The sequence below is a fragment of the Rana temporaria genome, chromosome 6 (assembly GCF_905171775.1).
Source record: "Rana temporaria chromosome 6, aRanTem1.1, whole genome shotgun sequence".
NCBI classification, from domain to species: domain Eukaryota; kingdom Metazoa; phylum Chordata; class Amphibia; order Anura; family Ranidae; genus Rana; species Rana temporaria.
The window spans coordinates 56,934,742-56,960,019 of NC_053494.1; the positions used below are offsets into that span (position 1 = coordinate 56,934,742).

At 44.0% G+C, this 25,278-nt stretch overlaps 1 protein-coding gene across 1 annotated transcript in view; it reads left to right on the forward strand.

The window, feature by feature from the left end:
• Positions 1–25,278, forward strand: part of DNAH3 (dynein axonemal heavy chain 3) — a 483,492-nt gene that overhangs the window by 225,092 nt on the left and 233,122 nt on the right. Inside the window, exons 24-27 of the mRNA XM_040356847.1 lie at positions 3,214–3,415; positions 10,231–10,323; positions 13,587–13,697; positions 22,482–22,596. Of these exons, the coding sequence (XP_040212781.1) occupies positions 3,214–3,415; positions 10,231–10,323; positions 13,587–13,697; positions 22,482–22,596 (521 nt within the window). The remainder of the gene's footprint in view (positions 1–3,213; positions 3,416–10,230; positions 10,324–13,586; positions 13,698–22,481; positions 22,597–25,278) is intronic.

Here is a 25,278-nt window from a genome sequence, read left to right on the forward strand (position 1 = left end):
GTCATTTTTTCAAATGACAAAAAAAAAAATGTTTCTTTAAGAGGCTGGGCGGGACTGACGTTTTGACGTCACTTCCGCCCAGCCGAGCTATGGGGACGGGCGAAGGAGATTTTTCCTTCAGTCTCATCCCCGCTCAGCTCCCGAACGGTCGCGATCTCCTCCGCCGCTACCGACGGCTCCGGTAAGCGGCGGAGGGCGCGGGGAAGGGGGGGGGCCCTCTCCCGCCACCGATAACGGCGATCTCGCGGCGAATCCGCCGCGGAGACCGCCGTTATCGTTACCAGAACCGCTGACAGTAAAGATAGATACCTCGGTTGTGGCAGCAGCTGCTGCCGTTACCGAGATATGTATCTTTAAAGTTAGGCCGTATATAGTCGTACAGCGGTCTGGAAGTGGTTAATGCCCCTTTAAGATCCTTCTACTGTTTGTGAAATCTGAACGGGGTCGTGGTTGAGTTCCTGCACCTATTTTCTGAGAAAAAAAGCTCTGCTTGAAAGTAAACATCATACCTATACTAGTCCTTCAATCTCATTGTACAGTCTCTGTATTAATTATCTAGTTCAGATTTATCTACAACTACTCAGTGGTGCTTGCCTAAACAATCTATTCTATTTATATTCAGTCAGAGACACCATTGCATGCAGCCAGATTAAAAGGACTAATTATCTCTTCCCCCCCACAGTCTTTTATTAACACTCCCCAGCGTGATGCCCTGTCCCAACGATATGTTAAAGTGCCATTAAACTCAAAATTAAACATTTATTAAATTGCAGCTTACCAATTCTTTCAATCTCTTTCCTTTATTTTCAACCGGCAAACCAGACAGTAAGTTGTTTTTCAACAGCCCAAGCTTTTCTGCAGATTTAGCAGTTGGAGGGTTGAAGCAAACCATTTATCACAAACAGGGGTGCATACATTGGTCAGCTTTTGTTTATTTATGTACAATATAAAACCTTTATCCCAAAAGGAAAAAAAAAATCTGTTGACGTAACTGCTTACAAAGTGTCAGTTGGAATTAGGCTTCAGTTTTGAGTGGTGATAAAAAATCTGCTGTTGCACCTAATGCCACGTCCAGACGATCGGACATTCCGACAACAAATTGGCTATTCTCGCCCTATTGCTGCTTGGCGAGATGACGAAGATTTACGTGATCTCGCCCAGCAGAGCCGACCTGCCGCCGTAAAACTGCTGCGGCTGGTTGGCAAGCGGTTAATGGTCTAACTGTCATATACAGTTATTAAAAAAAATACATGAATTAAATATAAGAATTATACTAAAGATATTTTTTTTAGATTTTTAAATATTTGTCAGATCATAATAAAAACAGAGGTATTTTTTTAATACAATACAGTACCAAAAAAAAGCTATACATATGTATAACAAAAAGTTAAACCTATTCAGGTATTGAAGTCATTTGTTAAGTTAATTGTCATATGCTAATGTTGCCAAATTTGGCCTATGCACCAATGACCTTGGAACACAAAAAGATTACAAAAAAAGCAATAAACTCAGCCATTGTTGACATCTTCTTTTAAAATATAAGTCTCTAACTTTCAGGCTTCAGCACTTGCTAACTTTTTAACTAACAAATATACTGATTGGTTTCCCTGGCTTGCAAGTTTTTTTTAACCACTTAAAGACCTCAGGTGTTTTTCAGATTTGGTGTTTGCAAGACTAAAACAGTTTTTTCTGCTAGAAAATTACTTAAAACCCCCAAACATTATATATATTTTTTTTCTAACACCCTAGAGAATAAAATGGCGGTCATCGCAATACTTTTTGTCACACCGTATTTGCGCAGCAGTCTTACAAGCGCACTTTTTTTGGAAAAAAATCACTTTTTTGAATTAAAAAATAAGACAACAATAAATTTGGCCCAATTTTTTTATATATTGTGAAAGATAATGTTACGCCGAGTAAAATGATACCCAACATGTCACGCTTTAAAATTGCGCCCGCTCGTGGCATGGCGTCAAACTTTTACCCTTAAAAATCTAGATAGGTGACGTTTAAAAAATTCTATAAGTTGCATTTTTTGAGCTACAGAGTAGCTCTAGGGCTATAATTATTGCTCTCGCTCTAACGATCGCGGCGATACCTCACTTGTGTGATTTGAACACCGTTTTCATATGCGGGCGCTACTCGCGTATGCGTTCGCTTCTGCGCGCGAGCTCGTCAGGACGGGGCGCTTTAAAAAAAAATTTTTTTGTTTTCTTATTTCATTTTATTGATTTTATTATTTTTTACACTAAAATATAAAAAAAAAAAAATTATCACTTTTATTCCTATTACAAGGAATGTAAACATCCCTTGTAATAGAAAAAAGCATGACAGGTCCTCTTAAATATGAGATCTGGGGTCAAAAAGACCTCAGATCTCATATTTAGGCTTAAATGCAAAAAAAAAAAAAAAAAAGGAAAATTTGTCATTTAAAAAAATGACAGAAAAAAAATTGTCTCTTTAAGAGGCTGGGCGGGACTGACGTTTTGACGTCACTTCCGCCCAGCAGAGCTATGAGGACGGGTGGGGGCCATCTTCCCCTCACTCAAGTCCTCACTCTCCAGGCGGCAGCATCGGATCTCCTCCGCCGCTACCGACGGCTCCGGTAAGCGGCGGAGGGCGCGGAAAAGCGGCGGGAGGGGGGGGGGGGCCCTCTTCCACCACCGATAACGGCGATCTCGCGGCGAATCCGCCGCGGAGACCGCCGTTATCGTTTACACGGCCGCCCGCTGAAAACATGGATATCTCAGTTGTGGCAGCAGCTGCTGCCGTTACTGAGATATCCATGTTTAAAAAGAGGACGTATATATACAGTGGGGGGTCTGGAAGTGGAGCTTTACCCAAAAGGGGAAGCTCCGCTTGTCTGCCTCCCCCCCCTCCCCCCCATCTGATGTCACATTTAGCACCTTTTGGGGGGATCAGGGATCTGGTTTTGACAGGTACCCGCTCCTACTTCTGGCTTTGTTTGCCGCAGCCCCCCTCTTACTTTCCTCACAGCTGGGTTATTCATAAGGCGCAGTGGACAGGTAAGTGTCCTAATATTAAAAGTCAGCAGCTACAGTATTTGTAGCTGCTGGCTTTTAATTTGTTCTGAAGGAGTCTGGAGCTCTGCTTGAAGTGCAATTTTCATAGTCAGGCATTTTATATGTCTGCTCTTAAACAAAATATCTACTATGGCTTTTTTCACCTAATTTCTTTATTGATATCATACAGGTTTTTCTTTCTCTCAAATGATGAACTTTTGGAAATCTTGTCTGAAACAAAGGACCCGCTACGAGTGCAGCCTCACCTAAAGAAATGTTTTGAAGGAATCGCCAAACTGGAGTTTACTGATGACTTAGAAATCACTGGAATGATCAGCTCTGAGAGGGAAACTGTCCCCTTAACACAGAAGATCTATCCAGCAAAGGCAAAAGTAATTATTCTTTATTTTATTCATTATGTATAGCACACTTGCTGTGGTTATTTAGCTTGCACGCTGGGAGAAAGAAATGCATTATTTTATTGCGAATACTGAATTATAGCACACTCAGCTTTCAGAATTCATATGATAAGCATACTTACTGTTTCTTATGGCAGAATGCCATAGAATGAGTGCTAAATAATGTAAGTATGCAGGAGCTTTTACTATACATAATAAAACATATTATTCCTGACCTAAAAGTAGCAAAAGAATTGCTTAAGTAAAAAGAGATTATATTTCATCCTAGCTAAGGAGATGAGGTAAAGCCTTAAAGCGCATAAATGTGGTGCAATGCAGTTTTAGTAATATACTCTTATTCTGAGAATAGTTAGCAGTGATATATGAGACCAGTGTAAGGTTAGGAGCCCAAAAGTGATACTAATGCCCCGTTCAAACGATAGGAATTTACGTTGGGATAAACTCAGACGGATTTTTCCGACGGAATTCCGTTCAAGCTGTCTTGCATACACACTGTCACACCAAATGTGTTTGTTTGTGCATGCGTGTTTTTTTTCTCCGTCTGAGTTCCATACAGACGAACGGAATTTCCGATTTTTTTTCCGTTGAAAAAAAAGAGAACATGTTCTCTTTCTAAATCGGAATTTCTGAAGGAAAAACTCTGATGGGGCACACACACGGTCGACATATCCGATGAAACAATTCCGTATGACTTTTTTCATCGGAAATTCTGATCGTGTACAACATTAGATGTGGATAATGATTAGTGTGAACTGGCTCATTGTCTGTGCCCTTTTTCAAGTGATGGGTAACATATTAAGACATGTACAGTAGTACTTTTACTTTATTTGTCTTTGACCTTTTTTTGAGTACAACCAGCAGCACAACTGGAAGGGTGTATAGCGGCAGAGGTTATCAGAAAGGAGTCACAGGACAAGCGCAAGATCAAATTAGCTTTTTTTTTGCAGGTTCCTGATCTGTGAACTGTAGCCCAAAGTTCTGTATAAACATCAGACTGCATTCTGTCTTCATTAGATCACATTTGTTTTAAAATCTTGGATAACATTCATGTGATATGGTTCCTTAAATGTCGAGACTTACTACTTGAGTAGCTTGAAACTTGTGTCTCCTCCTGCTGCTAGCAGTAGCCCTATCCACTGCCAGTTGTGCTCATGTTTTTCTTGATGTCCAAAGAAGGTCAGGTGACACAAAAAGGATAGAAAAAGAAAGATACTATTGCCAGTATTTTGCTTTGGGTCTGTTTCCTATTACCCTATAGCCCGATACTGACCCACAATATTTTTTAAATATGGGCTTGAAAGAAAATTCTAAAAATGTGCCTGAATTATCAATAGAATATTAAAGATTGACCACTATGTTTGATGCAACGCTAAATATAACACCAATACACATACAGTGCATCCAGAAAATATTCACAGCTCTTCACTTTTTTCACATTTTTTTATGTTGCAGCCTTATTCCAAAATGGATTAAATTCATTATTTTCTTAAAAATTCTACAAACACCCCATAATGACAATGTGAAAAAACTTTGCAAATTTATTAAAAATAAAAAAAATCACATGTACAGTACATAAGTATTCACATTCTTTGCTCAATACTTTATTGAAGCACCTTTGGCACCAATTACAGCCTCAAGTATTTTTGAGTATGATGCTACAAGCTTGGCACACCTATTTGTGGGCAGTTTTTCACATTCTTATTTGCAGGACCTCTCAAACACCATGAGGTTGGATGGGGAGCGTCAGTGCACAGCCATTTTCAGATCTCTCCAGAGATGTTCAGTCGGGTTCCAATCTTGGCTCTGTCTGGGCCATTCAAGGATATTCAGAGTTGTCCCATACTCACTACTTTGTTATCTTGGCCATGTGCTTAGGGTTGTTGCCCTGTTGGAAGATGACCCTTCGCCCCAGTCTGAGGTCCAGAGCACTCTGGAGCAGGTTTTAATCAAGGATGTCTCTGTACATTACTGCATTCATCTTTCCCTTGATCCTGACTAGTCTCCTACTTCATGCCACTGAAAAATATCCCCACAGCATGATGCTGCCACCATGTAAGGATGGTATTGGCCAGGTGAGCAGCAGTGCCTGGTTTCCTCCAGACATGACGCTAGCCGTTCAGGCCAAAGAGTTTAATTTTTGTTTCATCAGACCAGAGAATTTTGTTTCTCATGGTCTGAGAGTACTTCAGGAGCCTTTTGGCAAACTCCAGACGGGCTGTAATGTGCCTTTTACTGAGGAGTGGCTTCCATCTGGCGACTCTACCATACAGGCCTGATTCTTGGAGTGCTGCAGAGATGGTTGTTCTTCTGGCAGGTTCTCCTCTCTCCACAGAGAACTGCTGGAGTCCTATCAGATAGACTATTGGGTTCTTTATAACCTCTCTGACTAAGGCCCTTCTCACCTGATCGCTCAGTTTGTCCAGGCGATCCACTCTAGGAGAGTCCTGGTGGTTCCAAACTTCTTCCATTAACAGATAATGGAGTCCACTGTACTCATTGGGACTTTCAAAGCATAAATGTTTCTGTACCCTTCCCCAGAACTGTGCCTTAATACAATCCTTCCTTGGAGGTCTATAGACAATTCCTTGGACTTCATGGCTTGGTTTGTGCTCTGACATGCACTGTTAACTGTGGGACCTTGTATAGGATGGTGTGTACCTTTCCAAATCTTGTCCAATCACCTGAATTTAGCACATGTGGACTCAATAAAGTTGTAGAAACATCTCAATGATGATCAGTGGAAACAGCATGCACCTGAGCTCAATTTTGAGTGTCATGGCACTCACAAATGCGCTTCTGTAAGAGTGGTCAAACATTCTCATAGACAACTCCTAAACCTTGCGGACAGCCTTTCCAGAAAAGTTTAAGCTATTATAGCTTCAAAGGGTGGGCCAACTCAATATTGAACCCTGCGGACTAAAACTGGGATGTGTGTGTAAAGGCATGCATCCCAAAACGGTTGGTATTATAGTGTATATGGCCTTGAGCAGCATAATGAATCTACATTGCCATTGACACACTGACGTAAAGGGGTCTCAGAGCAGGTTAAATGTGGATGCAGTTTATGAGTTAGTTCACACAAAGCATTACCTAGATCAAACCATTACTTGAAAGTTCTTAGCCCTATAATGGTCTTATCTACCACTACCATCCATCCAGATACAAATATTCAAAAAAATCTAGTGCAGTACAAATTATAAATACAGCCCTGGCTGGCCCACCCCTGTGGTGTGACGTATGATGTCATACTCTTACTTAAGTACAAACTTGGGAGAAGAATGGATGATTAGGCATGTGCATTTCGTTTCGTTCCGAATTGAAATTCGGACGAATTTTTCATTATTCGGACATTCGGATGCATACGAATTCTCGAATTGCAATATTAATGAATTTACCGAATCCGAACGAACGTTTTTCGATTCCAAATCGAAAACCCGCGGACGAAATTCGATCGGAATTCGATTTTTTTTTTCGAATTCCGATCGAATTTCGTCCGCGGGTTTTTGATTTGGAATTCGAATTTTTTTTTTTTTTTTTTGGAATTCCGATCGAATTTCATCCGTGGGTTTTCGATTTGGAATTCGAATTTTTTTTTTTTTTTTTTTTCGAATTCCGATCGAATTTCGAAATTATATTCGAAGAGAGAATTTTTCGAATTCGACCGGATTTTTCGAAATTCGGTCGAAAACGAACGAGTTCCGAAAACGAATTTAACACATGTAACGAACCTAACTTAACGAAATTAATTAAATAACGAATTAAAACTAAATGAAACGAAACGAAATTTTCCCTTTTGCACATGCCTATGGATGATCACCACTCACATTTACTATAATGATGACCTTAACTGTTGTAGATCAAAATGATCACTGGCTGATATTACCTCCATATTTGGAAGTTACTGCCAACCAATTTAAGTTACCTGCAGATCTAGTATCTGAGGAATCCAGTAGGCACAATGTACATGGTGTTTAGATGCAGTTATGAGGGTAATGCTCGTGCTGCTGAATTACTTAGAAAGGATGGTGCACATTGTAGTATCCAAGTAGAAATATTTGATCTGCTTATTGAATAACAGCTTTACTTAATCATTGTGTCAACAGACCAATGACACATAAAATTGCATGAGCAAAGGTAAAATAAGAGGTAATGGTTTCATCCTCATTGGTATGTAGTGGACAGGGCCGATCCGCCCTATAGGCTCACTATGCAAGGCGCTTAGGGCCCCGCCAAGCTGCGAAGGGCCCCCCAAATTACTAGAGGCCCCGCCTGGTGAGAAGTCATTTTCGCCCCCTCACCACGCTTCTTAACTCGCTGGCTGCATGACAGAAGAGGTAAGAAGTCAGCACCCCCCGCTTCTCAATTTAAAGGGATTGTAAAGGAAAACACTTTTTTTTTCAAAATAAGCATCCTTTACCTGCAGACATTCCTCTTTTCACTTCCTCATTGTTCGTTTTTGCTCAGAAGTTGCACTATTTCTTCTCTGTTCTGTTCACTTCCTGCTTGTCTGATTTTACTGACCACCGTGACGGGGGAGGGTTTACTGCGGTGGTCAGTAACATGCTCACCCCCTCCTGGGAACTACATCTGTGCGGCAGGACGCTCTCTACGTGTTAGAGACTTCAAGGAGGTGTGAATTACTGGGCGTGCTGCAATTCATACTGGGAAATGTAGTTCTTACATGAACGAACGATGCAAACCAGGAAGTGAATGAGAGAACAGAAACTAGAATGCCGGAGGTGATATAGATGAAGGAATTTAAAAGGTATTTACTCGTTTTTTAACAGAATCATTACACTATTATGTCTGTCTACCTTGCAGACATTAATTTTAGGCAAAAAATGTTTTCCTTTACAACATGTGCCATGTCATTTTGCTTAGGGCCCTAGGGAGGTCAGCACTGGTAGTGGGTCATGAGTTTTTATGAGATGTGCCAAGTTTGTGTTAATCTGGTCAACCTTTATTTTTCCCCTAATGCTGTCAGTAAAGGTCATAGACTTGCTCTCTTATGATAACTTGTATACTTGTAGGTGAGCCAAAACATTATTTTGAGAGTTTCCTGATTACCAATTGCTGTCTAATTACTGTGGAAGTTTAAACCTTTACTAAACAAATGACTATAAAATGTGAATATATGGTGCAGTTTACATGGTCATATGATCGACCATTCGATCTGCTACATTTATATACTTTGGATAACTCTATTAATAAAATCTATGGTGTTCATGGTGAAGCGTAATAAAATTAGTATTTTCTTCCTCCTTCCAGTAGTCTTTGTCTCTGTCTTCTATCTGCAAAAACACCACAGCAACATTTACCATGTACAGTACTCAGGGCCGTCTTAATAGCATCATGGGCCCCCGGGCAAAGTAATGCTCTGGGGCCCCTACAATGGAGACAGTGCAGGTAAACAGACATCAAGTAGGTAGGAGGCAGACAAGCGGAGCTTTCCCTTTTGGGTGGAGCTCCACATTAACTACATGAACAATCATTCTGTACAGCAAATACCACATACATAAAGTGATAAAGCTGCTAGATTGATGCCACCCAGCACTCTGACCCCTCTACGCCCCAGATATCCCCCCAGCCTTCTGACCCCTCTACGCCCCAGATATCCCCCCAGCACACTGACCCCTCTACTCCCCAGATATCCCCCCAGCACTCTGACCCCTCTACACCCTAGATATCTATGCTTTGGGGAGAGTGCAGGGGCCCCCCATGCAGCTGGGGCCCCTGGGCAGTGCCCAGGTGTGCCCTCTCATTAAGACAGCCCTGACAGTACTAATACTGTGCCTCCAAGGCAGATTGTCACACTATATACTGTAGTTGTTACTATTCAATTTTCCCTAAATTATACTGTAGTATAAGCTATGGTGATATACTGTACATAATATAGAGAAGTTGCCAGAAGATGTTCTTCCCTTAAAACGTAATATGAACTATCATTTGGTTTGTACTGACATGTACAACACTTCACTTCACTAGACATGTGCATTTGTTTTCGTCTGAATGCATTTTCGTCCGAATTTCGGGTATTTTCGTTATCATTTTAACAAATGAAAACGAATGCGCAGAATCCGATATCCGAAAGATCCGACATAAAAAATGCTTTATTTTCATTGCTACAACAGTTCGATATAGATAGAAGATTCGACATGACGTTGACAATAGCAATCTGTGTCTATCGAACCTGTGGTCGAATGTGACTAACCTTAACTCTATTAGTCCAAGATTATTCTACATAGAGAGAAAAGATTCGACATTATAGAGACAGTGTTGGGGTAGACCATTCGACATGAACGACAAAACAGCAAAAAACAAATGTCGAATCTGTCATTGAAGGCTTATGGTGTCTGTCGAAAGTTCTAAGAAGATTCGACAAGCAGCTAAACTGTAAGACGCCACAATCGTACATTTCCGGTCAAATGCTCTGCCTATTGGCTTTAGAAGAATTTGAATGTTGGTTGACCAGTAATAATAATTTATAAATATAATTATTACTAGTGCCATACAACATTAGAATTTTTCTATAGCTTGTAGGCGGAACATTTGACTGGAAATGTACGATTGCGGTGGCGTACTGTTTAGCTTCTCTGTCAAATCTTCTTAGAACATTCGACAGACACCAAAAGCCTTCAATGACAGATTTGACCTTAATTAATTCGGATTTTCGGACGAATGCATTTTTTAACTAAACAAAATAAATAAAAACGAATTTCGGAAGTAACTAAATAAATTTATTTTTTGGACGAAAATTACGAAACAAAAAAATTGATTTTGGTTTTCAGGGAATGGTTGAAAAGTGGCTTTTGGAAGTAGAAGAAAACATGTTGGCCAGTATAAGGCGAGTCATTCAAGATGGAATAGACGGATACGTGGAGGTAAGGTTCAGAATATTAATAAAGCCCTAAATTAAACTGGAACTCCTGAAAATGTGTGTCTGAAATGAAAAGATTCTCTATTACTTCAATGGTCAAAGTTATAATTTCAAATTCCAAGTATTGTTTTCCAGGACAAGCTTGAATCAGATAGTACAAGCAATTTAATCAAACTTTTGTGGTCCAGAATGCTTACTGTCTGTACATGGAAGCAGCTGCTAGGAGACATTTATAAAACTAGTTCTGCAGAAGAACAGTAGGGTGAAATCTGTGTGTAGTATATTAATGTATTTATTGTGGTGAAAACACAAATGGCAACTCACATTTTGACAATTAAAATCCGGTTCATCACATAGTAAGAGCTTCCAGTGGACGTCTCACAACAGGGAACCTCAGACCAGGATAGAAACACTATACATGACCAAGAGAACACACCAGGGGGTGCCAAAATAAGTGCAGCTTTAAATGTACTGACAAACATTAATGACAACTCACAAAAGAAGAAATGGCACTTTTGTATGTTATCCGTGAGTGGTTGGCTCACGCATCAGAGATGGGAAACCTTTTCCTAACATTTGCATTCTGGAAAGTCTTGGCTTGAGAAAGAGGCTTGGGTGGTCATGAAATGCATAGTTTCGCTCCCTGATGTGCTGTTGACATCACTTCCAGTCTGCTCTCCATCCCAGAGAAGCCCTCCACCATCTTGTTGGTTTCCACTTCCTCATCAAAGCTGTTTTCCAGCCTGATGTTTGGATATTCCAGGCTGCAAATGTTTGAAAGAGGCTTAAATGGGTTGTAAAGGTTTGTTTTTTATTTCCTAAATAGGTTCCTTTAAGCTAGTGCATTGTTGGTTCACTTACCTTTTCCTTCGATTTCCCTTCTAAATATTTAGTTTTTTTTCTTTGTTTTCTTTGTCTCAATTTCTCACTTCCTGTTCCTCCTCAGTAAGCTGACTAACCCCCAGCCAAAACAGCTTGGATGATGGGGGCAAGCATACTGAGGACAAACAGGAAGTGAGAAATTCAGACAAAGAAAAAAAAACCTTTAGAAGGGAAATCGAAGGAAAAGGTAAGTGAACCAACAATGCACTAGCTTAAAGGAACCTATTTAGAAAATAAAAAACAAACCTTTACAACCCCTTTAAAGGATACCTGTACTAAAAGTATTATGAAGTACAATACAGTTATCCTTTAATATAAATGCTTAAAGTCCCGTAAACTCGAAAAAAGAAAAAAAAAATGATGTCACAATGTACAGTATAAGATTTCCTATCATCTGTGCCCAGTCTTGCCACACAGAGTTAATCCAGCTCTGAGCAATATTCTTTTATTGTTCAGTGAAATAAAACGGACTTACAGAGAAAAACCTTAGTCCGTTCCGCCCCCTTGCTGTGAGTGACAGTTTTTTTTACATATCTCATGCACTAGCCTGGAGACGGGCATTATTTTTTAATTCCCACCCCCACTCCTTTTCTGTAGTCAGGTGGTTACTTTTCTGGATTTTGGATGGATGTTGGAGATCATAGCAGAATTTAGTGTAAGGAATACACAAGAGAAAATGCATGTTGACAAGGGGAGTGTAGAGGAGGGCGGGGAGTCTACTGACATCACGACTCCACCCACCGAGCTCCAGACAACAGATCCACCCACAGAATGTGCAGTTTTTCAGTTCTTATAACAGACAGAGGGGAGACAATTGACAGGTAAGGATACATGCAGGAGGCATCTATATCCTTATAGATCAGCACTATGGCAGTAGTTTAGAAAATATGAGAATGGGTTTACATCCACTTTAAGGGCCTATTCGCAAATGCCACCTCAATACAGCAACCAAGAACACACCTGCACTTTGGGACACCACAATTTTTTTTTAACACATTGGGCCAGATTCAGAGAGACGGGCGCATCTTTAGTTAGGCGTAGCGCATCTTATATGCGCTACGCCGATGTAACATTGAGAGGTAAGTACTGTATTCACAAAGCACTTGCTCCCATATGTGCGCCGGCGTAACGTAAATGGGCCGGCCTAAGCCCGCGTAATTCAAAGTAGGCAGGTAGTGGGCGTGTTGTATTAAAATGAAGCGTGACCCCATGTAAATGCATGGCCGTACGAACGGCGCATGCGCGCGCATGCTCAGAAATCACGTCGCATATACTCCCTAAGAAACGACGGCGCAATGCGTACGACGTGAACGTCACTTACGCCCAGCCCCATTCACGAACGACTTACGTAAACAACGTAAAATCGGACGGCACTTCCGACGTCCATACCCTAAACGACTTACCCCTGCTTTTTGGTGGTTTAACTTTACGCCGAAAAAAAACGCCTTACGTAAACGTAGATTACAGCGTCGGGCGCAGGTACGTTTGTGAATCGGCGTATCTAGCTCATTTACATATTCGAGGCGTAAATCAACGGAAGCGCCCCTTGCGGCCAGTGTAAATATGCACCCAAGATACGACGGTGTAGGAGACTTACGTCGGTCGTATATTGGCAAAATTCAGGCATATCTAGTTACCTGAATACCACGCATAGATACGACGGCGCACATTTGGACTTACGACGGCGTATCAGTAGATACATCGGCGTAAGTCTCTCTGAATCTGGCCCTTAGTGTGCGTTATACTATGTGTGACAGTAGGCAGGTTAAATCCCCTGGTTGCATCCAAGATGCTGTATATATTTCTCCTAGGTTCAGGCTTTATGCCAGTTTGTACCTCTAGGGGGAGTGCTGGTAGTCCTGCTGGGAGGACTTGATGAGCCCAGCTGTATCAGGTGGGCTCATTGGGTCCTCTACAAAAACTCCCAGCATGCTAAGAGATATGCTCCAACCTGGAACCAGACCTGTGTGAATAGTCTGGGAGTGATCTTTGTGCGGTGAGACAAAGCCTGTGTGGCTACTATTACCAAAACTCTAACCAGCAGGGAGTTAGGGACTGGGGCAGCACTAAGCTGTACCCAGGCATTCGTTAGGGACACCAATGTGTTTAGTAAGCGGTCAAGTGACCAGGATTTATTTTTTTGTATTTCTTTTGTTTCTGTCACATTTGTTTTGTATATAGTTCAAATAAAATCTGCACCTTTTTTTGTTTTCCTCCTACCATCGTCTTCTGTGCCTAATTGTTTTTATGTGCTGAACCCGTCCAGGGGGTCACACACACCCGCTGACGGGCTAACCCCTCACATATGTTATACTCGTTGAACGTGATGGGCAGATGTTTTTTGTCTACCTATGTAACTATATTATATAAATATTTTACTCCTAGGTTCCTCGGAAGCAGTGGGTCTTACAGTGGCCTGGTCAAGTAGCTATATGTGTTTCTTCAATTTACTGGACCAAGGAGGTATCCGAAGCCATTACTGAAGGCACTTTACCTGTAAGTAAAACCCCATGGATATCTGCATTCACATTCAGTGTTCAATGGCAGATTATATGCAGTATATAAACATAATTTGGTTAAAAGATAAAATATATTTTTAGGCAAAGCATAGCTATTATTTATGCTTGCCTTCCTTAAAGTAATTGTAAATCTTGTTTCTTTTTCCTATAAAAATAACAAACATGTTATACTTACCTGCTCTGTTGCAGTGGATTTGAACAGAGCAGCCTGGATGCTCCTCTTCTCAGGTCCTTCTGCTATGATCCTGGCCCCTCCCTCCAGTTCATTGCCCCCACAGCAAGCAGCTTGCTATGCGGGCATCCGAGCTGAGTCACAGCTCCCTGTGTCCATTCAGACACGGATCCCCACTCCCTCTCTCACCTGATTGGCTAGCTGACTTTGATTGACAGCAGTGGCAGCCAATGTAGGGAGGGAGAATCTCGGACAGCTGAGACACTCGTGGACATCGCTGGACAGTTGGGGACTTCAGGTAAGTGTTAGGGGGGCTGATGCACACAGAAGGCTTTCTAACTTAAAGCGGATGTCCGCTGAAAAGAAAAATATTAAAAGTCAGCAGCTACAAATACTGCAGCTGCTGACTTTTAATATCGGCACACTTACCTGTCCTGAAGTCCAGCGCGGTCCGCAGCAGATGACGAGCGATCGCTCGTCATTCTGCTGCCTCGCCATCCTCGGTGAGGGAACCAGGAAGTGAAGCACTCTGGCTTCACTGCCCGGTTCCCTACGGCGCATGCGCGAGTCATGCTGTGCCTGCTGATTTTGGCACCATTCACATTTATACTGCAATCAGTGCTATAAATATGCACTGATTACTGTATAAATGTGACTGGCAGGGAAGGGGTTAACACTAGGGGGTGAGGAAGGGGTTAAATGTGTACCCTAATATTAGTGTTCTAACTGTGGGGGAAGGGGGGTGGCTGGGGGAGGTGACCGATCTGTGTCTCTATGTACAAGAGACACAGATCAGTCTCCTCTCTCCCCTGACAGCACCGCTGTCTGCGAGAGCCGGGAATGAGAGATGATCTCATATGTAAACATATGAGATCATCTCTCATTGGCCGCACAGATCGCCTAGGAAATGGCCACTCTGATTGGCCGTTCACGGCGATCTGTGACTGGCTGTGTCCAAGGGACACGGCCAGCACAGCAGTTCCCCGCTGCACGCTCGGGAGCGCGCGCGGGGAACGAGCAAAGGGGCGGACGTCAATTGACGGCGCCTCGGAGAAGTAGAACCACCCTGCGGCCTTCAATAGTCGTACGGCCGTAGGGAAGTGGTTAAAGCTGAACCTTTATTACCACTTTAACAAGCTAAAGTTATAAGCTAATTGGCTACCATGCACAGCTGCACCAGATTTTGCACTCTCTAGTTAGCAAATCAACCCCACAGTGTTAACGAGATATGACATGAAGCTGTTTACTTGTCCATTGGTATGAGCTTTTTTTAAATAATAAAAGTCAGCCACCAAATCAGCCTAATTGAGTTATCATTTTTAGAAAGAGTGATCTGATTAATCAGTGAGCTCTTTCTCATGGTAAACCCTTGGAATTAAAACAAAAGGGATGCTTTGGTTCAGGTGCCTGCTCACTGGTATGCAGAAATAGTGTAAACATTTAATTGGAGGTTGAGTTAGTGTAAGAATACAAAATAATACAATAAAGATTTGTGATCATTAGGCATATTTAATCTTTAAATTATAAAATTCTAAAAGTGATTGAATTACTTAACCACTTAAGCCCCGGACCAATATGCAGCCTAAAGACCCAAGGTGTTTTTACAGTTCGGGACTGCGTCGCTTTAACAGACAATTGCGCGGTCGTGCGACGTGGCTCCCAAACAAAATTGGCGTCCTTTTTTCCCCACAAATAGAGCTTTCTTTTGGTGGTATTTGATCACATCTGCGGTTTTTAGTTTTTGCGCTATAAACAAAAATAGAGCGACAATTTTGAAAAAAAAGCAATATTTTTTACTTTTTGCTGTAATAAATATCCCCCAAAAACATATATAAAAACATTTTTTTTCCTCAGTTTAGGCCGATACGTATTCTTCTACCTATTTTTAGTAAAAAAAATCGCAATAAGCGTTTATCGATTGGTTTGCGCAAAATTTATAGTGTTTACAAAATAGGGGATAGTTTTATTGCATTTTTATTTTTTATTTTTTTTTTACTACTAATGGCGGCGATCAGCAATTTTTTTCGTGACTGCGACATTATGGCGGACACTTCGGACAATTTTGACACATTTTTGGGACCATTGTCATTTTCACAGCAAAAAATGCATTTAAATTGCATTCTTTATTGTGAAAATGACAGTTGCAGTTTGGGAGTTAACCACAGGTGGCGCTGTAGGAGTTAGGGTGCACCTAGTATGTGTTTACAACTGTTTGGGGGTGTGGCTGTAGGAATGACGTCATCGATCGTGTCTTCCCTATAAAGGGAATGACGCGATCGATGCGCCGCCATAGTGAAGGACGGGGAAGCCGTGTTTACACACGGCTCTCCTCGTTCTTCAGCTCCGGGGAGCGATCGCGACGGAGCGGCTATAAACAAATAGCCGCGCCGTGGTCCCGGATCGCTCCCCGAGCGGACCCGACCTCCGCATGTAGCGGGGGGGGTCCCGATCGGACCCCCCACCCGCTAATAGGCGAGGACGTACCTATACGCCCATGTGCCTGTACGTGCCATATTGTGGACGTATATGTACATGGGGTGGTCCTTAAGTGGTTAAACTATTTTAAAGGTAACCTGGACTGAGAGAAATATGTAGTCCTCCTCCATTGCTGACCTCCCCCCAGGAAATGCTAACTTTAGCTTAAAGTGGTTGTAAAGGTAAAAATAAAGGGCCTGATTCCCAAAAGAGATACGCAGACTTAACTGCTGTTCAGTCTGTGCCTAACTTTGGAAACGATTCTCAAAAGGCTTTTTCCAAAGTTAGGCAGAAAATCTGACATGTGTAAGACACTTACACGGTCAGATCTTAGGATGCAGTACCGCATCCGCCACTGGGGGCATTTCTCATTGAAATGCAGCTTTGAGTATGCAAATGAGGACTTAAGCAGATTCTCAAAGCATTTCATCATTGTGATTTCTGCTTAAGTTCCGAATTTGCTTGCGCAAAACTAGGGCTGGTTTTACAATGTGTAAAGTTAGTCACACCTTGTAAAGGCCCATTCAAGCGACGGCATTTGGTATGCATTCCTGAGGGAGAACTCCACGGCAATTTTTAAATTCAAAACCGGCATGGGTTCCCCCCCCCAGGAGCATACCAGGCCCTTAGGTCTGGTATGGGTTGTAAGGAGACCCCCCCTACGCCGAAAAATCGACGTAGGGGGTCCCCCTACAATCCATACCAGACCCGTATCCAAAGCACGCTACCCGGCCGGTCAGGAAGGGAGTGGGGACGAGCGAGCGCCCCCCCCCCCTCCTGAGCCGTGCCAGGCCGCATGCCCTCAACATGGGGGGGTTGGGTGCTCTGGGGCAGGGGGCGCACTGTGGGCCCCCCCACCCCAGAGCACCCTGTCCCCATGTTGATGAGGACAGGACCTCTTCCCGACAACCCTTGCCGTTGGTTGTCGGGGTCTGCGGGCGGGGGCTTATCGGAATCTGGGAGTCCCCTTTAATAAGGGGGCCCCCAGATACCGGCCCCCCACCCTAAGTGAATGGATATGGGGTACATCGTACCCCTACCCATTCACCTGGAGGCAAAAAGTAAAAGTTAGTAAACACAACATAAGGGTTTTTAAAATAATTTATTATTCTGCTCCGGATGCCCCCCCTGTCTTCTTTATTAGCTCTATTACCAGGGGGGGCTTCTTCTTCTTCCACTCTCCGGGGGTCTTCTTCCACTCTCCGGGGGTCTTCTTCCACTCTCCGGGGGGGGTTTCTTCTTCCGCTCTCCGGGGGGGGCTTCTCCGCTCTCCGGGGGTCTTCATCTCTCTTCGCCGCTCTCCGCTGTTGACTCGGCGAACCCCGGTTCTTCTGCAGATGTCCGGTGCCTTCTTCTTCAGCGCTGGCTGCCTGCTATCTTTGTGTGTTAGCTCAATTTCTAACAGGCAGCCGGCGCGGTCTTCTGTGACGTCAGGTTCTTCTTCTCCCCTCTTCCGATGTTGCCTCGTCGCCTCTTGTCACTGTAATGATGGAAGCGCGCCTTGCATCCCATTTATATAGGCATCACCGTCCCATCATGCTCCGGCAGGTACCCACGTGGTGGGTGCCTACCCACGTGCACCCACCACGTGGGTACCTACCGGAGCATGATGGGACGGTGATGCCTATATAAATGGGATGCAAGGCGCACTTCCATCATTACAGTGACAAGAGGCGACGAGGCAACATCGGAAGAGGGGAGAAGAACAGAAGAGAAGAAGGTGACGTCACAGAAGACCGCGCCGGCTGCCTGTTACTAATTGAGCTAACACACAAAGATAGCAGGCAGCCAGCGCTGAAGAAGAAGGCACCGGACATCTGCAGAAGAACCGGGGTTCGCCGAGTCGAGAGCGGCGAAGAGAGATGAAGACCCCCGGAGAGCGGAGAAGCCCCCCCCCGGAGAGCGGAAGAAGAAACCCCCCCCGGAGAGTGGAAGAAGAAACCCCCCCCGGAGAGTGGAAGAAGAAACCCCCCCGGAGAGTGGAAGAAGACCCCCGGAGAGTGGAAGAAGAAGCCCCCCCTGGTAATAGAGCTAATAAAGAAGACAGGGGGGCCTCCGGAGCAGAATAATAAATTATTTTAAAAACCCTTGTGTTGTGTGTTTACTAACTTTTACTTTTTGCCTCCAGGTGAATGGATAGGGGTACGATGTACCCCATATCCATTCACTTAGGGTGGGGGGCCGGTATCTGGGGGCCCCCTTATTTGAGGGGACTCCCAGATTCCGATAAGCCCCCGCCCGCAGACCCCGACAACCAACGGCAAGGGTTGTCGGGAAGAGGTCCTGTCCTCATCAACATGGGGACAGGGTGCTCTGGGGTGGGGGGGCCCGCAGTGCGCCCCCCTGCCCCAGAGCACCCAACCCCCCCATGTTGAGGGCATGCGGCCTGGCACGGCTCAGGAGGGGGGGGGCGCTCGCTCGTCCCCACTCCCTTCCTGACCGGCCGGGTAGCATGCTTTGGATACGGGTCTGGTATGGATTGTAGGGGGACCCCCTACGTCGATTTTTCGGCGTGGGGGGGTCTCCTTACAACCCATACCAGACCTAAGGGCCTGGTATGCTCCTGGGGGGGGGGAACCCATGCCGGTTTTTTCTTTGAAAATTGGCATGGAGTTCTCCCTCTCAGGAATGCATGCTGAGCGACGCTGTCATTTTTTTTTATAATTATTTGTTTTCCCGGCGCGTATATTTTTTTTCACCCGTCGCAACTTTAGTGTCCCGTCGCAATTCTCAAAGCCGCCCGGCGTTAATTACGTTCGCGCGCTGCACGTCGGGAAAATGACGTCACACGCATGCGCAGTACGACCGGCGCGGGAGCGCGCCTTATTTAAATTTTAAACGCCCCCCGGAGAGGAGGACCGCCTTGCGACGGCGGCACTTAAGTTACACGGCCTGAAATTTCTAGGTAAGTGCTTTGAAGATCGGGCACTTAGGTAGAGATTTTAAGTCAGTGTAACTTAACTGCTGAAAGTTAAGTTAGGCAGCTTTTTTGAGAATCAGGCCCAAATTTCCTAAATAGCTTCCTTTACCTTAGTCCAGTGCTCCTTCACTTACATCACCCTTCGATTTTGCTTTTAAATGTCCTTCTTTCTTTTGAGAAATCCTCCCTTCTTCTTCTTCTTCTTCTGTCTGTAACTACACACAGTAATGTGAGGCTTTCTCCCTGGTGTGGAGTGTCGTGCTCGCCCCCTCCCCTGGAATACAGGAGAGTCAGGACGCTCTCTACGTTGCAGATAGAGAAAGGAGCTGTGTGTTAGTGGGCGTCCTGACTCTCCTGTAGTCCAAGGGAGGGGGCGAGCACGACACTCCACATCAGGGAGAAAGCCTTGCATTACTGTGTGTAGTTACAGACAGAAGAACAGGAAGTGAGGATTTCTCAGAAGAAATAAGGACATTTAAAAGCAAAATCGAAGGATGCGGTAAGTGAAGGAGGACTGCAGTTAGGTAAAGGAAGCTATTTAGGATTTTTTTTTTTTTTTACCTTTACAACCCTTTTAAAGTCCATGTACAGTTTAGGAAAACCATAGTAAAGTCAAAACTCTTAATCTTAAAGTGGAGGTTCACCCTTTAAAATATTTTTTGACATCACACAAAGTCGCGCCATCCTACCGACACAATGCCAGTGTTTTTTTTTTTTTTTTGTCAGCACAGCACATACCTCTTAATCCCGATTTTCACCTCACGGCGATCCCGCGGGAGTGGGCGTTCCCAAGCACTGCCTGTGATTGACAGGCTTCCGAACGGCGCATACTGCGCGTCACAGGTTGCCTGGAAAAACCTGAACGTCGGTGCGGCTCTATACTGCGCCTGCGCACCGACGTTCGGGTTCTGTCGGCAACCTGTGACGCGCAGTATGCGCCGTTCGGAAGCCTGTCAATCACAGGCAGTGCTTGGGAACGCCCACTCCCGCGGGATCGCCGTGAGGTGAAAATCGGGATTAAGAGGTATGTGCTGACAAAAAAAAAAAAAAACACAGGCATTGTGTCGGTAGGATGGCGCGACTTTGTGTGATGTCAAAAAATGTTTAAAGGGTGAACCTCCGCTTTAAGCTTATTTTAGGTCAGTGGTTTAGAATCTACTAAGAAATGCTGAATACACTGGTTCACCATAGCAGCAAGAGAACTAACATGTTTTGAAAGAGAGGTCAGCATTGGCAGTTTTTATGCTTTCTTTGGACATGTTTTCCTAAAGCTAAGCTCCTGCAAGAAGTAAATGCTTGTTATGTCTAGGGCAGGGCTCAAGATTTCAAGCAAAATTGTAATCATTAGCTTTACTAGCCAGGCCTCAAGGTTTACTTGCCACCAGTTGCCCCACCCAACCCCTACCCTGCCCCGATCCTAATTCCGCCCCTAAACACTCCCTCATAAACTCTCTCATCTCATGAAATGACACTTAAATGTTTTATCCAGAATTAAGCAACGTTATCCGTGCTCATCAATGCAGCCTCACCTGTGTCCACCAATGCAGCCTCACCCGTGTCCACCAATGCAGCCTCACCCGTGTCCACCAATGCAGCCTCACCCGTGTCCACCAATGCAGCCTCACCCGTGTCCACCAATGCAGCCTCACCCGTGTCCACCAATGCAGCCTCACCCGTGTCCACCAATGCAGCCTCACCCGTGTCCACCAATGCAGCCTCACCCGTGTCCACCAATGCAGCCTCACCCGTGTCCACCAATGCAGCCTTACCCGTGTCCACCAATGCAGCCTTACCCGTGTCCACCAATGCAGCCTTACCCGTGTCCACCAATGCAGCCTCACCCGTGTCCACCAATGCAGCCTCACCCGTGTCCACCAATGCAGCCTCACCCGTGTCCACCAATGCAACCTCACCCGTGTCCATCAATGTATCCTCACCCGTGTCCACCAATGAAGCCTACCAGTGTCCACCAAAGCAGCCTGCCCATGTTCACCAATGCAGCCTCACCGTGTCCACCAATTCACCCTCCCCGTGTCGATCAATGCACCCTGCCCGTGTCGACCAATGCACCCTGCCCGTGTCCACCAATGCACCCTGCCCGTGTCCACCAATGCAGCCTTCCTTTGTCCATCATGCTGCCTACCTGTGTCTATCATGCTGCCTACCTGTCTCTATCATGCTGCCTACCTGTCTCTATCATGCTGCCTACCTGTGTCCATCATGCTGCCTACCTGTGTCCATCATGCTGCCTACCTGTGTCCATCATGCTGCCTACCTGTGTCCATCATGCTTCCTACCTGCGTCCATCATGCTGCCTACCTGTGTCCATAATGCAGGGGAGCAGAGGAGAGGAAGAGCATTGCCGGCCGGATGATAAGAGCGCTGAGAGACATTACTGGAACAGCTTTGATTTCAATTGCTGTGTTCCCACCGCTCGCCGACACACACAGCCCCACCCCCTGGCAAGGGATCTTTGATACATCCCACTCGTGCTGGAATTGGACATGTGATCTGTCTATCAAATTCCCCGGGAACCAGGGGGGGGGCTTTGTGTGACAGCGAGTGCGGGGAATACTCTGCGTTCTGAATCATCCATCCGTCCTTCATTCTCTCTCTTTCCCTCCGCGAGCGCTGGGAGGAGGACTTCCATACAACCTGCAGGCCGGTGGTGCTCTACCCCCCTCTCTCCCAGGCAGCCCTTCCTTGCCAGCCTTCAAAATCCACTCACAAAATGCTAACAGGGGAGTGGATTTTTAGAGGGCTGGTCTAGGGGGATGATTAAAAAGGGGATATACCTTATTTCTCACAACCGATGGCTTCTTCCTATTTGTAAGATGTTCCCTTCAAAGGCTCTCCTCTTCTATGCTTAATCAGTCACAGTCCATCAATATCATCATGTCCCCTCCCAGGACACATACTGGGAGTGTTAGACAGCGGAAAGAGGTACGTTATGGTATGGTATCCCATTATCCCCTGGAAAAAAATTGCATTTAATCCTTGCAGTTGGAGTGGGACCAACTGTGAGGATAAATTTCTCAAACCCAGAGTTCATTTTTAAATGGTAACTGAGACATAGCTATATTTCTTGCTTAATCAATGTTTACAACAAACTGATTACCTACTGGTACCAGATGATACACTTACTAAAGAATATTATTTTATCAATGAAATATAACTTTTTTTTCTTACTTCAGGGCTTCTTGGACAAAAGTAATAAACAGATCGGTGAGATAGTTGAGCTTGTCAGAGGGAAATTGTCTGGTGGTGCCCGGTCTACTTTAGGAGCGCTCACAGTTATTGATGTGCACGGTAAGAGCTGTCGCCAAAATAACTTTGATGAAAAATTGAAGGTATAATGGTTTGTTTTCAAATTGGAACAGACATCAGGTTGTTTAGGTATGATTACTTTCTTTTAAAGTGTCATAAAAAGAACTGTAGGTTGTTAAGATTGACCTCATAAATGGGTAGTATCTGTGGAGAATGCGCGTAAAGCATATTTCTGGAGGGATTGGAAAAAGATGTGACATTCTCCAAATTGCACAGAGCTGTTTGAGTGTATAGCTTACTTTCCAGATCATTTATATCATAGATGAACATGAGAGACTCTTATATCTTGCAAACCACTTGCTGCCATTTACTTTCTTTCAATAATTGCAAATCTGTATTGATCTATAATCGCACATAGAATCGTGACATACGCTTCTGTTCCCATTATATATGTTATGTTAACCTTTTGTGAAACTGTCATATAAAGAAAAAGAGAAATAAAGTACAAATATGAAAAAAAAAAGAATCGTGACATATTTCAGAATCATTTATTGTAGTTTTTTTTACAACACCAGTTCCCTAGCTTTGATTCTGATGCTTTGGCTCAAATGCTTTAAAAGTTTCTGACCTGGAACAAGTGTAAAGATAAGGAATAGAGTTTGGGATTAAAAGTACCATTTTAGGGTTTGCAGGTGACACCAAGTTATTTATTGGTATATTGTCTGTACAGGATGTCTCCAACCAACAAGCAGACCTCAGTGCACTCCTCAATACATTATTTGATTGGTCAACTATGGGGCAAATGAGGTTTAATGTTGATAAATGTAAATGTATGTATTTGGAAGCTATAAACATGAATGCAGCTTACATTTTAGGATAACAACTGGGTGGGGGGGGGGGGGGGCAATGGTGGAGAAGGATTTGGGTGGTCTGGTAGATCATAGACTTAATAATGGCATGCAATACCAAGCTGCAATTTATAAAGCAAGCAAAATATTGGGAAACTAGAGAAAGTGCAGAGAAGGGCAACCAGACTGATAAGAGGCATAGAGGAGCTCAGCTATGAGCAGAAACTATATATCAAAGTAACAGCGCCACAGGTGGGTGTGCATACAATTACCTACTGGACGGCTGCTGTTCAAATTGTTGAAAGTATCAATAAAAAATAAAAATGTAATAAGAGAAGCACTGGTCCGCACATCAACCTAGAATGTCCTCAGTGCTAATATGCAAATAAGTGCAAAAATTAGTGTAAACATAAACCATTAATACATGCCCCTATGCTCATAGGGCCAGATTCAGAGAGAACTTACGCTGACGTATCTGTTGATACGCCGCGTAAGTTCTAGGATGCGCCGTCGTATCTGTGCGCCGAATTCACAGTACAAGATACGCCTGAATGTTGACTTCCTACGACCGACGTAGGTCTCCTACGCCGTCGTATCTTGGGTGCATATTTACGCTGGCCGCTAGGGGCGCTTCCATTGATTTACGTGTCGAATATGTAAATGAGCGAGATACGCCGATTCACAAACGTACTTGCGCCCGTCGCAGTAAGCTACGCCGTTTACGTAAGGCGTACGTCCGGCGTAAGTTTACCCCCTCATAAAGCAGGGGTAAGTCATGTTAAGGTATGGACGTCGGAAACGTCGGAACAGCCGTCGTATTTTACGTAAGTCGTACGTGAATGGGGCTGGGCGTAGGTTACATTCACGTCGTACGCATTGAGCCATCGTATCTTAGGGAGTATATGCAACGTGATTCTGAGCATGAGCGTGAATGCGCCGTTCGTACGGCCATGCATTTACATGGGGTCACGATTCATTACGCCAGCCCATTTACGTTACGCCGGCGCAAATATGGGAGCGAGTGCTTTGTGAATACTCAGCTTGCCTCTCAATGTTACGTCGGCGTAGCGCATATGAGATGCGCTACGCCGGCACAAAGATGCGCCGATGTCTCTGAATCCGGCCCATAGTGTCTAGTGCCTATATAAAGTGCAAATGCTAAATTGTGCAACTCCAAAATGCGTGCAAAATTCACAATAACATCACTAAAGTGTTAATATGACAGTCCACAAATTAGTAATGAAAAAAATGTATAGAAAAATGTATTCAAATAGTGTTCAAAAATTTGTGTTGATAATTGTAATATAAAGTCCCAAAAGTTCTTTGCAAAAATCCCCAAGGTGCACAGCTACAGCGTGAATCCTTCACCATTCTCATTAAATCAAACTCACCAGATTTATATGCTGGTAAAATTATAAACCAGCAAATAAACCAAATCTCTTCAAGATGTAGTCCTCTCAGTACTCCCAATCTCAGCATCCAGTGTGGGAAATAAAAAGGAGGGAGGCTTCCAGAGTGTAAAAACGTAACAACAGGTTTCATTTAAAAATTATACGTTTTCCACTCACATGTTAAAAGTGCCTACCCGGCACTAGGGAAAACATGCTCAACTAAATAGAACATTCGCCTCTGGTCCTTATATCTGGTCAAATAACCAAGGCAAAGTTATGTTCAGATGAGCGTGTTTTCCCTAGTGCCAGGTAGGCATTTTTAACACATGAGTGGAATACTTGGGATTCTGGTCCATGCCTAGGAAGATAGAGGAGTACATCTAATGATCGCGGGGAGAGATTTGGCTTGTTTGCTGGTTTATAATTTTACCAGCATATTACTCTGGTGAGTTTGATTTAGTGAGAATGGTGAAGGATTCCCGCTG